The sequence below is a fragment of the Myotis lucifugus genome, unplaced genomic scaffold (genome assembly GCF_000147115.1).
Source record: "Myotis lucifugus unplaced genomic scaffold, Myoluc2.0 scaffold_0, whole genome shotgun sequence".
In the NCBI taxonomy this organism is placed as follows: Eukaryota; Metazoa; Chordata; class Mammalia; order Chiroptera; family Vespertilionidae; genus Myotis; species Myotis lucifugus.
This window is the reverse complement of record NW_005871048.1, coordinates 28,916,857-28,933,342: the sequence shown is the minus strand read 5'-3', so window position 1 is coordinate 28,933,342 and position 16,486 is coordinate 28,916,857. Positions and strand designations below refer to the sequence as shown.

The following is a 16,486-nucleotide window of genomic DNA, read 5'->3' as shown; positions in this document are numbered from 1 at the left end:
TCGTCCGTTCGGTTGCGATGGCCCCTGGCTCTTTATATATATAGATAATTATTCAAAGTGTATATACATTTTGGGGGGACACCTGTACTGAGTCATCATCTTGTATGGAAACATGAAATGCTAAACTTGTAGTGGAAAAAAGTGCTATTCTATTGTTATTTGTATTTCAATTATGTTTCTGAAACCAGTAGCGTAAAGAGGAAAGATTTAAGAAAGATACTATTGGGGGCTAATAAGTATTTGAAATAAAAATGAAACAGAAAATTTACAAAAGTTTAAAATACTAATAAAATAAACATTTTATTAATGAAAGTCTGAAAAACATGTACACCAAAACAAAAGGGACTAATGCCAATTAAAAAACCTTCAAATAATTTGTACCACGATTCAATTTTTTAAACTTTATATATATAAAAAGCTATATTATAATTACAATGCTATGAACTATTAGAGTGCTAACAATACTTTTTCATACAAAGAAACTTAACAGTAGTAAAATATGAATACATAAGATGCTTATTTTTGGTCCCTTTTGGAAAAAAACAAAAACTAAGTTGGGGTGTGTGTTTTTACATGCCTCCAAGCACAAAAATAGAATATAAGATGATAACTGCAACATTCTTAGTGTTTTTCCTTGTAATTCTTTAAATGTCACCAGTCATAATAGCAATGAACTCCTCTTGATTTACTGTGATAAAAAAGAAAACGTAAGTCAGAAATACAATTTTATCAGAGAACAATATTATTATTTTGTATTAAGTATCTTTAAATTTTATATTATACAAATTATTAATAAACCAAGACAGTATTTGCTTTTAATTCTTTGCTAAGAAGTTGAACGTTTATTAAACCGAATTTCATGAGTGCACAAATATATAAAATGTGATAGAAAAGGTAGTATTATATGTTACAAAAAAGTCCATCATCATAATATTTGTATACATGTGCAAAGTTTTTAAAGCTTGAAATTTTTAATTTTTAGATGGTTAAAGCCTATAATCTTTATTTTACTAGTTCATTTAGCAAACCCTTCCTTCATAAATAAGTTAAATATATCAAGCATATAAATTAGAATTCTAAAAGATGAAAATATATAAGCATTAGAAAAACAGTCAAATTGGTTTATTTGGTATTGTGTTTTGTTTTTTTGAATTTTGATATATTTAAAAGCCTATTTTAAAGAAAAACTAATTGAAACCAGGTCTCCATACAACAAAAATATCCAGAGAAAATTATAATTTTAAAATATACAGATTTAATCTTAACTACAAAGGTAATACCATAAAATATAGTTGTGAATGCAGGAAATGATCACTGATAAAGATTAATTATTAGCTTATCAAAATTATAAATAAAATCCAGTAAGAACCTCCAGTTTATAAAGCATAATGCATAAGAAAACAACCTAGAAATAATAGGTGATGATACATAATATTAATGTGATCTTATTAAATATAAGTTTTAAAAAACAAATATACATACATACACATAAATATTAAATCTTCAGAAAAGAATGCTTTCACTTTGTAAAACATGTAAGTTCACAGATCCCAAGACTTAACAAGGCACAAGTTAGGAATGATAATTTTGATAATGATAAGAACATAGCTCTGACACAGAACTGTTCTGCATCTGAAAATACTGTTCTACATAGATAATCTTTTAGGCTGTTCCTAAATCTTAAATACCATAGATGATAATATATGAAAATACACCATATAATTAAACATTTTAAAGTGCCTAGTGAATGCCAACACCATACTAGAAGTTATGTACTTTATCAAAATAAACACCAGGGTTCCTATTATAGAATATCTTAAAATTTAATTAAGGAAAATATTAAGTGATATAAAATTGTTAATTTTCTTCTGATAACAATGATATCATAGTTAGGAAAGATAATATCATTAGTAGTAGAGGCATGCTAAAATATTGGGGTCAAGTTTATGATATATTTTCAAATGATTCAGAAAAACATATATGTATACACTATATAGTTAGAGCAAAACAATATATTGTTAATTACTGAATCTAGGTAGAAGGCATAAAGGTGTTCACTGTACTAGTCTAATAGTTTTTCCTCTGTGTAAGAAGAATTAGAAAATTAACCAATTAAAAAAAGTTGAGTAGATAAGATATGTACATCAGAAATAAAAAATTAGCCCTAACCGGTTTGGCTCGGTGGATAGAGCATCAGCCTGCGGACTGAAAGGTCCCAGGTTCGATTCAGGTCAAGGGCATGTACCTTGGTTGCGGGCACATCCCCAGTAGGGGGTGTGCAGGAGGCAGCTGATCGATGTTTCTCTCTCATCAATATTTCTAACTCTCTATCCCTCTCCCTTCCTCTCTGTAAAAAATCAAAATAAATAAAAAAACCACACCAATAAAAAAAAAAGAAATAAAAAGTTATACTGGTACCAGAAACCATATATAAAACCAATTTCAATCATCATGTTAGTCACATTTTATACCTGAAACAGAGAATAAATGCTGTATAATACAAAGCATGATTATTAAAATAAAACTACATTATTAGTGTTGAAAAAATCCATTATTATGGGAAAAAATCATTACTGATGAGAAAAATGTGGGTAAAAATAAATCTTGACTTGGGCTCCAAAATAAAAATGTAAGATTTAGTTTGACAGGTGGAAAAAAAGCTAAGGCAGTAGCACACCATCAGAAACAGCTGAAGATAGAAAGTAGTGCAAAATTAGGCTATAAGGAATGAAGAATGAGCTCTCCAAAAGGTGAATAAGAACCATGAATCCATGTATTCAATATTACACATTTACAAGACACTATGACAGGTATAGAACAGAACAAAAAAAACCTCTATTACTCAAAATACTTTCATTACCTTACAAATTATAGTTCATTAACCTTTGCAGCTAAATAAACACATCTCAATATTTGATAAAAGCTGTGATCCCTTTCTCACCAGTTGATATCTATCTTATCCTCCTATATAATAAAAGGCTAATATTCAAATCGACCGAATGGCAGAACAATATTCAAATCGACCTAATGGCAGAACAACCAGTCTCTATGACATGCACTGACCACCAGGGGGCAGACGCTCAATGCAGGAGCTGCCCCCTGGTGATGAGTGCACTCCCACAGGGGGAGCACCGCTCAGCCAGAAGCCCTGAGCTGGGCTCATGGCTGGCGAGAGCAGCAGCAGTGGTGGGAGCCTCTCCCGCTTCTGTGGCAGCGCTAAGGATGTTTGACTGGCGGCTTAGGCCCGCTCTCCGCGGGGAGGAGACCTAAGCCATCACTCAGACATCCCCCAAGGGCTCCCGGACTGCGAGAGGGTGCAGGCCAGGCTGAGAGAGCCCCCCCCCCCACCGAGTGCACAAATTTCATGCACCAGGTCTCTAGAGTGTGTGTGTGTGTGTGTGTGTGTGTGTGTGTAAATTTTAAACGATTTCATTGTTATGCACCTTCATTTTAGAATCCTGATTTAGTCAATCTGACTGAAGCATGTAAACCAAAACAGGAAATAAGAGGATGTTTTCTCGCCCTCGCCGGTTTGGCTCAGTGGATAGAGCATGAGCCTATGGACTGAAGAGTCCCAGGTTCGATTACAGTCAAGGGCACATGCCTGGGTTGCGGGCTAGGTCCCTGATAGGGGACATGCAGGAGGCAGCTGATCAATGACTCTCATCAATGATGTTTCTATCTCTCTCACTTCCTCTCCCTTCCTCTCTGAAAGCAATAAAAATATTTTTTTTTTTAAAAAAGAGGATGTTTTCTCAGGTAAAACAACAAAATGAAAGCAGTCTTAGAATGATTTGATTATAAATCATTTTAACAGCATAATAGAGCCATGATTAAAATATTCAAAGAGTACTTATGTTTTGTTAAAGACCTAGACATTTTCTCTAAAATGTAAAACACTTAAATATCAAATTAAACTTCATCTCATTCTAAAACCACAAACACTTAATTTTTATATTATTTATATATAAACACCTTAAAGTATTAGAGCATTTCAAAAGTATTTTAAACTATTCCATAATTTCATACCTCAAAACAGAATACTTAAAAACAAAAAAGTGGAAAAAAAGGGAAGTAGTTAAGAAATTAAACTACTTCCTTTATTACCAGTAAACCATTCAGACAACTAAGAGAATCGGTGATGCCTTTGTACATTTGGTTTTATGATCTACTCTATCAACAATATCTTATATCAGGTTACTATATCTAATAAATCTAGCATAATACCCACCTTAAAATAGGCATTTAATAAAACATTTACTGAATCAAACGATATGATACTTTATTTTCTTCTACACTGCCTTTTAAAGAAAATGTTCATAAATCAATCATTTCATAGGGTAAATCACATTACATGTTATTAAAATAAAGAAATTTGAGAAATTATGTAGATTAAGTACCTTAAGACCATCTGTCTTTGGAGGGAAAAAAACATATTTTAGCATCTGAAGTGCCAATTGAATATTTTTACTAATCAATTTCTCCCTATAATATACATTTTGTAAAATTCTATGAACATAGATACCTAATTAATATTTAACTTCATAACAAAAGAGGCAATACAGTGTTGTAATACAAAGTATGTTGTCATTATGGCAATCTGAGTTTGAGTTCTAGCTCTGCCATGTATTAGCTTTATGATAATGTTGAAAAGGCTATTATTAATCTCTCATAGCTTTAGTTTCCTTATCTATACCTGCATCTATCCTAAGCATAAACAGGTTTAACATTGCATTTACTTCACAAAAGCTATTATGACAATTAAGTGACATAATTTAGCATGTAACATACTATGCACAGAATCTAACATATATTAACTGGTTAATATATGTTAACACTCATCAGAATTATTTACAAAACTAGAGGCCCAGTGCATGGGATTCATGCACTGGTGGGGGACATGGCCTGCAGGGATCGGCCCGCTGCAGGAGCAGGCGCTCATCCTGGTCAGCCAAGGGGCGCACTGTGGGAGCGCACTGGCCACCAGGGGGAAGCTCCTGCATTGAGCGTCTGCCCCCTGGTGGTCAGTGCGTGTCATAGAAACTGGTCAACCGGTCATTCTGCCGTTTGGTCGCTGTACTTTCATTATATAGGATGGATGGTCCACTTTGGCTTTTTAAATGTTGCTTCCATTTTCCAAAAAAAATTTACTGTGTTTTACTTTATATACGTTGGGAGAGATGGTAGAGAAGGGATTCTTTCTATATCATTACCACAGCTTTATTTATATTTCATACTAGAGGCCCACTGCACAAAGAGATTCGTGCAGTAGGCCTTCCTTCCCCTGGCTGCCAGCACCGATTTTCCTCCGGCACCCAGGACCCAGGCCTTCGCTCCAGCCACAGCGGAGAAGGCAAGTCTCTTCAGTCTTCAGTCGTCTTCAGTCTTCAGTCGTCTTCAGTCTTCTCAGTCTTCACTCTGCACCTGCATATGCAAATTAACCACCATCTTTGTTGGGTTAATTTGCATACTCATCCAGAATGGCTGGTGGGCATAGTGGAGTGACACCAATTTGCATGTTTCTCTTTTATTAGTGTAGATTATAGCTTCTTTTCCTTTAACTCCTCATTCCCCATGTTTATGATTCTGATATACACAATATTTCATTTTTATAAAACATTTTCATTGCTCTTAAATACTGAAGTGTAAAAAATTGATAAAAGCAAAAGAATTACTAAGGTTCACAAAAAGAAGCAGCAAAGTATTATGAGCTTTACCAGTTTAACACATACATAGAAAGTAGGTTATATCTGCTTGGCTGATGTGGCTCATGGTTGAATGTCAACCTATAAACCAGGAGGTAACAGTCTGATTACCACTCAGGGCACATGGCCAGATTTCGGGCTTGATCCCCAGTAGGGGGCATGCAGGAGGCAGCCAATCAATGATTCTTTCTTATCATTAATGTTTCTATCTCTCCCTCTTCCTTCCTCTCTAAAATTCAATAAAATATATTGAAATTTAAAGATAAGCCCGGCCGGTGTGGCTCAGTGGTTGAGCATCAACCTATGAACCAGGAGGTCAGGGTTCGATTCCCGGTCAGGGCACATGCCCGGGATGCAGGCTCGATTCCCAGTGTGGGGCGTGCAGGAGGCAGCCAGTCAATGATTCTCTCTCATCACTGATGTTTCTATCTCTCTCTATCCCTCTCCCTTCCTCTCTGAAATCAATAAAATCATTAAAAAACAACAACAACAGTAAAGATAAATAAATAAATATCAGGCAAAAAAAAGATTATATCTAAACAAAATTGTTTACAAAGAATCCAAATTAAGTGATCAGATTAACAAGTTATTATAAAAATACTAGAGGCCTGGTGCACAAATTCGTGCACCAGTGGGGTCCCTCAGCCTGGCCTGCAGGATCGAACTAAAACTGGCTCTCTGACATCCCCCGAGAGGTCCCGGATTGCAAGAGGGCACAGGCCAGGCCGAGGGACGTCACTGGTGCACAAGGTTGGCCAGCTGGGAAAGGACCGCAGGAGAGCTCCAGGGTGTGTCTGGCCCGTCTTGCTCAGTCCCGATTGGCCGGACCCCAGCAGCAAACTACCTACTGGTCAGAGCATCTGCCCCCTGGTGGTCAGTGCACATCATAGCAAGTGGTTGAGTAGCCTTAGCATATCATTAGCATATTATGCTTTGATTGGCTGAACGGCTGACTGAATGACCAAACACTCAGCACATTAGGCTTTTATTATATAGGACTAGAGGCCAGGTGCACAAAATTGTGTACTCGGGGGGGGGTCCCTCAGCCCGGCCTATGCCCTCTTGCAGTGTGGGACCCCTCAGAGGATGTCCACCTGCTGGCTTAGGCCCGCTCCCTGGGGGATCAGGTCCAAGCTGGCAGTCAGACATCCCTCTGGCAGCCCGAAAGCCCTCAGGGGATGTCCACTTACCAGCAGGGAGCAGACCTAAGCTGCAGTGGACATTCTTAGTGCTGCTGAGGAGGCGGGAGAGGCTCCCGCCACCACCTCTGTGCTGGCAGCCATCAGCCTGGCTTGTGGCTGAGCAGAGCTCCCCCTGTGGGAGCTCACTGACCACAAGGGGACAGCTCCTGCATTGAGCATCTGCCCCCTGGTGGTCAGTGTGTGTCATAGTGACCAGTCATTCCCAGTCGTTCTGCTGTTAGGGTGAATTTGCATATTACCCTTTTATTATATAGGATAGAGGCCTGGTGCACAGGTGGGGGCCGGCTGGTTTGCCCTGAAGGGTGTCCCGGATCAGGGTGGGGGTCCCGCTGGGGTGCCTGGCCAGCCTGGGTGAGGGGCTGATGGGTGTTTGCAGGCTGGTCATACCCCCTTCAGGGTGGGGGTCCCCGCTGGGGTGCCTGGCCAGCCTGGGTGAGGGGCTGAGGGCCGTTTTCAGACTGGCCACACCCCCTTCAGGGTGGGAGTCCCCAATGGGGTGCCTGGCCAGCCTGGGTGAGGGGCTGATGGCTGTTTGCAGGCTGGTCAAGCACCCCCCCCCCCACTGGACCCTCACCCCATGGAGGTTTGACCAGCCTGGGTGAGGGGCTGATGGCTGTTTTCAGGCTGGCCACACACCCATTAGGGTGGGTGGTCCCCACTGGGGTGCCTGGCCAGTCTGGGTGAGGGGCTGAGGGCCATTTTCAGGCTGGCCAAGCCCCCAGGCGACCTAAGCTCCCAGCCTCTCCTTTTTTCTTTTTCTTTTATTCTGGGATTTATTTACCTTCTATAATTGAAACTTTGTAGCCTTGAGTGGAGCTCAGAGCCGGCCGCGGCAGGCAGGAAGCTTGGCTTCCTCCATCACTGGAGCAACCAAGCCTCCTGCTTGCTCCAGCTCTGTGGCTGCCGGCCACCATCTTGGTTGGGTTAATTTGCATATAGTCGCTCTGATTGGCTGGTGGGCATGGCTTAAGGCATAGCGAAGGTACAGTCAGTTTGCATGTTTGTCTTTTATTAGTGTAGATAACTTCCTACTTATTCAAAAATGGGCAATTTTTCATATAGCTACAGAGACCCATATAAATTAAGGCAGTGTCCCAAAACCAGATTAAACAGCTTAGAGTTGTAGCTCTCATGGTTTCTGCATATGAACATGCCTTTCAACAATAATTTTCTGAACTTGCCACAATAACTACTACAGGGTGGGGCAAAAGTAGGTTTACAGTTTTATGTACACAAAACAGTTTATTCTTTTTTTAATTTTATTTCAGAGAGGGAGGGAGAGACAGAAACATCCTATATAATAAAAGCCTAATATGCAAATCGACCAATCAGGGGAATGACCAGTCGCTATGACGAGCACTGACCACCAGGGGCAGACGCTCAATGCAGGAGCTGCCCCCTGGTGGTCATTGCGCTCCCACAGGGGGAGAGCCACTCAGCCAGAGCCGGGCTCATGACTGATGAGCATAGCAGCAGTGGTGGGAGCTTCTCCCACCTCTGTGGCAGTGCTAAGGAGCAGAGAGCTGTGCAGTAAGGGAGCAGAGGGCAGATGAGCAGTAAGGAGTGAGGGGGGTCCTGGACTGTGAGGGGGCGCAGGTCAGGCTAAGAGACCGCCTCTTCCCCCCCCCCCACCCGCCACTCCAGTGCATGAATTTCATGCATCGGACCTCTAGGCAATGATGAAAGAGAATCATTGATCAGCTGCCTCCTGAATGCCCCCAACTGGGGACTGAGCAGGCTGACGCTCTATCCACTGAGTCAAACCAGCTAGGACCAGAGTTTATTCTTGTATTATTATTTATTAATTGTTGTATTATTTTTCTGACAAACAACTGGAAACCAACTTTTTCAACCTGTATACTTAGTATGTGTTGTTTGAAAAATGTCAAATAGCTACTATGAATTCTGCAATAGTATTTACAAATGAAAAATAGCAGTATACGCATGCACATGCAATACAATTATTCGTATGATCTATAGACAATGATGTATATATGAATTCCCAGACCCATACAATACCTAGGAAGACCCCCCGACCCATTGAGACCCACACCCACATCCCACATTGGAAACTACTAGATTAGACTATTTTAATATGATAAGACCACATTCTCCTCCAGAAACAAGAAAAATCTTAATAAAAGACTATGCATCAGCTATATTTTATTTGTAATTAAATACTTGGAAAAAACGTTATTTGCCTGTTAAGTCATTTGAATAAATGACAGTAGGATATCCAAGCAACACATGTATAGTGACAAAGTGGAGTAAAACAAGCAGGGAGGACTGAAGAAATGTTTTCAGGATGCACTAAAATAAGTCTTCAAGCAAGGAAGTATAGATGTGAACTGGGAGATTCAAAAGCAGCAGCCAGAGCAATATAACAAGGGATGAAGAAATGGACACATTTTCTAAAGCAAAGTTTCACATCAAGTTTCAATTTAAGAGGCAGCTTCCTAATTGATATTTTCTCCTAATGTCAAATGTAGCTAATAACTGAAATCTGATTGCATGGGCCTAGTCCAGTATAAAAGAAAATTATAACTGATCTTTTGACATATTATTAAAGATTTATGAAATAGACATACCAAGAATCTCTATGTCACTGAAGATAGTACCTTTACAGAACAGAGTTCCTTTAAAGTTAATTTAGGGAGTAAATTTTAAGTACAAATATTAGAGTGACAGCTTAAGAAATCATTTAAATTTCCTCCAGTTTTAATCATCTTTGCTTCAAAATATAAGTAACTATACCAATATCCTTAAAAAATCTATTATTTAAAAATAGAAAAGTTTTATAATACTTAAATAATTTTCACATAAATATGAGAAAGTACAATAATGTATACATTTAAAAAACAATCTATAAACCTGAACTGATAGCTAGTTGCTACTGTCTCACCTCCTTATTAAAGCATGCCAGTATTACCAAGGTAATATATATGTATGTATTTATGAATGTAGATTTAGTGGGTGCTAAATCAACATGTATCTACTGTTAACACACACTCCAGCTCAGGGCTTTAAGTCAACAAATATAAGAGCACTCATTATGTTCAAGAAAATGCAGGGGAACAAAGATGAGTAAAGACAAAAAAGAAAGGAAAACAAGCTTACACTTAATGCTAGGCACCATCAACTATCTTCATTTAATATTCACAACAACGCTAAAAGGTATTACCATTCTCATGTCTATAAATGGGAAAACTGAGATTCAGACAATGTTGAAAACCTGCACAAAATTACAAAACAACTAAATAAAGGGTAGAGATTCAATTCAAATGCAGGTCTGCATGATTCCAAAACCTCACACTATATGATTCCATACTGTTCTTAAGGGGCTTATAACATAAGTGGAGATATTACACACGTATATAACTAACAGAAAGCAGTGTATAAAGTGTCAAAATAGTTTGTTCCTCTAAATCAGGGGTCCTCAAACTTTTTAAACAGGGGGCCAGTTCACTGTCCCTCAGACCGTTGGAGGGCCCGACTATAGTTTAAAAAAAAACTATGAACAAATTCCTATGCACACTGCACATATCTTATTTTGAAGTAAAAAAACAAAACGAGAACAAATACAATATTTGTATTTGCATGTGGCCCACGGGCCGTAGTTTGAGGACCCCTGATCTAAATGCTATGGGCCCCCAATGAAAGTATCTTAACTTTATACAGAGCCCACTGGGAGAGGATTTTGAGAAAAAGGATAGAATTTAAAATGTTCCTGAGAAAACAACTAACATTTTAACAGACAGAAATTAGCAATTAAAATATTCTAGGATTAGGAATGGAACGATTAAAGGCACCGCATAAATAGTATTTTCAAGACAGAATGTATTTTGTCAAAGTGTATGTATGGGAGGTGAAGGTTAATCATTTGTATGCCATAAGCGTCTATAGACACAAGCATCAGACCTTTTTTAATTAAATTCAAAATATCATGGCAGTTAACTGGTTAAAGTAGAAAAGTGGAAGACTACAGTGGGAAATAAAACTAGATACTTAAGGTAAGACAGATCATAGAAGCTTTGAACTTTACTCTGTAGGCACCAAGGAATCACTTTAAGTGTTTGAACAAGGAAATTACATTATCAAACCTGTACTTTAGAAAAACAGTGGTATCAATAGATTGAATTAGGAAGAGAATAGAGATTTATAGGCATGTAGGGCAATTAGGAGGCTACAATAGTCAACCAAGTCAGTGAGGGCAGGGACTACCATCTGCCATTTTCATTGTGTAGCACCAATCAGCACATACAACACTGTACCCAGCAGGCATCCAAGAAAATAACAAGGCTATGATAACATTCCTACAAAAAAAATAGGGCTGAAGTAGGACACCAGCAGTAAACAAAGATATAAAACAGAGCCAAAATATTTGAAGGATAGAATAGTAAAGTTTAGAAGTGTATGGAGGTTGAGGAGGAAGGCATTAAAGGCTGAAATTTTACTAAGTTTGTTCCTCTAAATGCTATGGGCCCCCAATGAAAGTATCATAACTTTATACAGAGCCCACTGGGAGAGGATTTTGAGAAAAAGGATAGAATTTAAAATGTTCCTGAGAAAACAACTAACATTTTGATATTTTGATATTTCATCCACAAAGAAAAGTAAATACCTTTTTTAAGTGTGGAACCTCATATTACAATCTATATAGTTGGTTTCAAAGGTCTGCTTCATTCTAAATTGAATTTGTAAAGTATTTATATAGACAAGCCCATTATAGGATGAACAAAAATTACAATAGTTTGCAAAGGGTCTTGAAAATCATTTGGTTTTAGAAAAACTTACTAAATGTATACATCAGGACTACTTGGAATGTGTTTTACTCAAACTTACTTTCTCCATCACCATCTTTATCAAATTCTTCTATCATAGCCCGAAGTTCTTCATCACTCATGTTTTCACCCAATTCTCTGGCAACACGTCGCAAATTCCTCAAGCTTATTTTACCTGAATCATCATCATCAAATAGTTTAAATGCCTTCAATATTTCTTCATGTGGATCTCTTTCCAATATCCAGTCTGTCACTAAAGTTAAAAAAAAAGAAGATAAAAAATAAACCTTCATCATCACAAAGGTATTCATTTGTGATATCAACTAAGTACCAAATGAGAAATAAATCTGTCAACATTTAGCTTGAAAATAAATGCCATATCAGTATATATTTATGTATGTATATATAGTGGATACTGTATCAACCAAAAAGCCAATGAGATAAACCTGAAATTAGAAAAATCAAATCCATATTTTTAATGTAAGCTTTATAATATCAATAATTCATCCTATTATAAAAGTAAGCAAAATTATTTACATTGCACAGACGCAAAATAAAAGAATTATATTTATACCATATTTATCTAAGGTTTACTATTATCAAGAACTGTTGTATGCTCCACTGACATCGAGCACATTAGTCTAGCAGTTAGTAACCTAGCTGGAGAGATGTTATACCAACAAACAATTGAAACTAACTAAATAGCCTGGCTGGTGTGGCTCAATGATTGAGCTTAGATCCATGAACCAGGAAGTCACAGTTCGATTCCCAGTCAGGGCACATGCCCGGGTTGTGGACTCAATCCCCAGTAGGGGGCATGCAGGAGGCAGCTGATGGATGATTCTCATCATTGATGTTTCTCTCTCTCCCTCTCCCTTCCTCTCTCTGAAATCAATAAAAACATATTTTAAATAATCTAACTAGATAAAAGATGTTTGCTGGCAAACTTAATAACACGAATTGCACCTCAAATTTAACCCAAATTAAAAACAAAAAACTGACAAATAAAATGCACTGCCATCACTAATATAGACACAATCTCAGACAGTAGATGAAAATCTCACTGATACCTTCATGATTACAAGAATCTCTTCATTTTCCAAAATATGAGAAGTAGTTATTAAAAGAATTAAATCTGATTGCAATAACACAACCAGGAGAAAAAATAAAAGGTCTGGAAAAGATATCTCATGCATTTTGTTTAGCAAAATAATAACTTCAGACAAGTAAGTAAAATTAAGGGAATAATTTCAAACCTTGATAGCTGAGAGTATCAATGTATTTTAATATACTAAATGTAATAATGTATAATAATATAGTTTACTCAACATTTTCAATATTACCAGTCTTAATAGCCACAATAAAAAAAAAAGCTGTAGCATATACGTATAAATCTGAAAATATCTAAGTAAACATCTCTAAAGTAATTCTGCAAGCTAGTCTAGCACTACAACAAAAGGTATTTATGACTCTCACTGTGCCATTAAAATAAATCAATCCTGCCCAGCTGGTGTGGCTCAGCAGTTGAGTGTTGACCCAGGAACCAAGAGCCAAGAGATCGCCGGTTGTGGGCTCAATCCCCTGTGGGGTGTGTGCAGGAGACAGCCAATCAATGATGTTCCTCTCTCTCATCGATGTTTCTATCTCTCTATCCCTCTCCCTTCCTCTCTCTAAAAATCATTAAAAACATTTAAAAATAAATAAATAAAACTTACTGCAGTTTATGAAAGCATTAAAAACTTGCAAATGCTTATAGAGAGAAAGTATAGGAATGTTTAATGTACCCACAAGGAAAAATACAATTTAAGTCCCAAATATTTTATTATTGTTTTGCAGCTATTTCATCGTATTAACATTCAAGATGTTAAATCTTCTACACATATATTCAAGTTTTCTTTTTCTCCTACCCATTAATTTTATCCACAGTCTTCCAAGTAACTAATTGAAGTATATTATTATAAGTATGCAAATCATCAAAGCTCATAAATATTCAGTCAAAAAGGAGTTGGCATATATACAGCCATAACACCAAAATAAAATACCACACTTAACTCTATGGCTCATACTCAACTTATTTTGAATTTAGTCCCAACAAAAAAGCAGGACAAGGGAAAAAAAAGTGTTAAGAAATTTTCTTCACCAATTAAATAATTTTGCATGACAGGTGAACCAAAAAAGCAGCTTGCCGAAAGTATTAATGTACTTAAAGAAGCAACAGGGTGATCTGGGGAACAGATGGGGCTCCAAGATATATAAATTCTTATCCCACTGGTGCTTTAATTGTGTTAGTTACTTCAGACTTATGTGTATATATAATCTTTTATCAATACACTGCCTTAGAACGCAACTTTTCTTGGAAACTATAAATATCCATCATCCTGAATAGCTAAAACATTAAACTTTATGGTGACTCTCCTCCATGCCTTCATGTTCTATTCCTGTCCTACAAAGTAGAATTTAATTATAAGAAAGACATTGTCTTTCAATGAAAATAAGTCAACTGACATGCAGGCAGTTAATGAAAGCATTAAAAACTTGCAAATTAGAACAAAGAGAAAAAAGGCAGTTAATGAAAGGTCTGTCCAAATAACTCTTGTTTCAAATTATTTAATTATACTATTAGAAATGTACTTCCTCAAAATATTTAGACCTTACACTTTATAAAAATCACTTGTGAATACAGCAAATTAAAAGACACTAAAAGTTTATCAAAAATCATTAAAGGTAATACTAGAAATATAGCTTCAACTATATATCTCACTGACTTTTGGAAGGCTCTATCCAAAAATACCAGTTACTATTAACTCAACTTTTTGGAGTCCAAACTCCTCCCACTATCACCAAGGTAGCTGTCAATGCCCCACTCCAAAAAGGATGAGAGAATTATTAATAGTTTCCCATATTTGAAAAGACTGAACATTTTCAATCCCATAAACCCAATCAGTGATCAGAACCTATAGTTCTGAGGATGCTACCTTTTTTACTCTTAAATGTATCCCTTTTCATTCTCACCACCTTCAACATAAAACATATATTATTTTCTGCCTGCAATCTCTCTTCCCTCCAATCCATCTTTAATACTCTAGACAGAGTTATCTTTCTAAAACATATCTACTCTTCTTTAAAAATTGACAATGGGCCCTAACCGGTTTGGCTCAGTGGATAGAGCGTCGGCCTGCGGACTGAAAAGTCCCAGGTTCGATTCAGGTCAAGGGCATGTACCTTGGTTGCAGGCACATCCCCAGTAGGAGGTGTGCAGGAGGCTGCTGATCGATGTTTCTAACTCTCTATCCCTCTCCCTTCCTCTCTGTAAAAAATCAATAAAATATATATTTTTTTTAAAGAAGTTAATGTTTAAAAAAAAAAAATCACATACTAAACGGTCTTGGGAAATATTTTCCAAACAAAATGATACCAAATTTTCTATTTTACTGTGAGAAAATGTTTGATCACCCTTTTAGTTTTGATCACATTACTTGGAACGATATTTTTCCATAAAATAACTACATAAAATCTTGATTAGAATCTTTACAACAAAAGACAAAATGATAAATCCCACAGCAAAGCTATAAATCTTTTTTCTTTGAAAATCAACATAAAGAGTACCCCAAAAAACCCTGTAAGATTCACATATACAGCAATGTTTATTAACAAAATTCTATAACCCTGAGAATTAAAAAAATACTGATATTAACCAGATAATTTCCTAACAACTACTAAATATAAAGACTATGAAAATACACACCAACTTCATTAAAATCTTCAAAGGTGATTTTCCCTGTGGCTTCTCTGTCATAATCTTTAAGAATCTTCAGTACATCAGCTTTTTTTACATCAAACCCCAAGGCTCTCATTGCCACCTTTTGGAATAAGAGGGAAAAGCAAATTATAAAGCATTCTTTAAAAAAAAGAAGTGATTTCTTAAATAAATTTTTGCAACTTAAGGGATGATGACACATTAATAAAACAAATAATTCCTTTGCATGTTTTATGACCCTAAAATAGTAAAGAGATAGTTTTTCTTCACTATGAAATTAAATGGCAATTTGTTAACTTTATATATCATTTTTTATATGACAAACCAATCAATGAGTGTTTATGGAATATACTATACAATGTACTGACATAGTGCACAGATATAACAAGTTCTATGTTCTCAAAGGATTAACAACTAAAAAACAAAAAGGGGCATAGCATAAATATTAAAAAGATATATACTAAAAAAAAAAAAAGTTATACACTATGAAATTAAAACACACTAAAATAAGAATTATCATCAGACCCTACATCATTAGTTACCAGATAGTGCATGACCCCAAATTTAGAGAAAGATCATCTTATTACTATACTAGAGGCCCAGTGCACAAATTCATGCACCGGTGGGGTCTGGCCGGCCAAGCCCCAATCAGCGGATCAGGGCTGGGCCTATCAGGAGGAGACAGCAGGAGGTTGGTCGGCCAGCCGGCCCTGATCGGGGCACAATCAGGACCGGCCGGCTGTGGGGAGGGGAGCGGGCGATTCCCTGTGGGCCCCGCCCCCAATTGGGATGGGGCAGGGCCAGCTGTGGGGAAGGGCTGTGGGCCAACCGGCCCCACCCCCAAATGGGGTCAGAGGGCCGATCAGGGGTCAGCGGCCAGGGAAGGGGCCATGGGAGGTTGACTGGCTGCCACCCTCAATGGGGTGGGAGAGGCCGATCAGGGGTGGGGTGGGCCAGGGGAGAGGCTGCAGACCGATTGGGGTGGTGGTGGTCCATTGGAGGCGGGGCCAGCTGGGGGAAGGGATAGCAGAAGGTTGGCCA

General features: G+C 37.4%; 1 protein-coding gene across 2 annotated transcripts in view; it reads right to left on the bottom strand.

Annotated features, from left to right (window-relative positions):
• Positions 1–274: 274 nt before the first annotated feature.
• CETN3 (centrin 3) overlaps positions 275–16,486 on the bottom strand; it is a 28,415-nt gene continuing 12,203 nt past the window's right edge. The window contains exons 3-6 of one of the 2 annotated variants that reach the window (XR_002828083.1): positions 15,434–15,548; positions 11,750–11,941; positions 11,529–11,591; positions 275–688 (exon numbers count right to left, since the gene is read on the bottom strand). Coding sequence is in view for 1 of the 2 variants with exons in the window: in XM_006081223.3 (XP_006081285.1) it covers positions 645–688; positions 11,750–11,941; positions 15,434–15,548 (351 nt within the window). In the remaining variant the exon portion in view is untranslated. The remainder of the gene's footprint in view (positions 689–11,528; positions 11,592–11,749; positions 11,942–15,433; positions 15,549–16,486) is intronic. The other variant, XM_006081223.3, reaches the window with a different exon arrangement.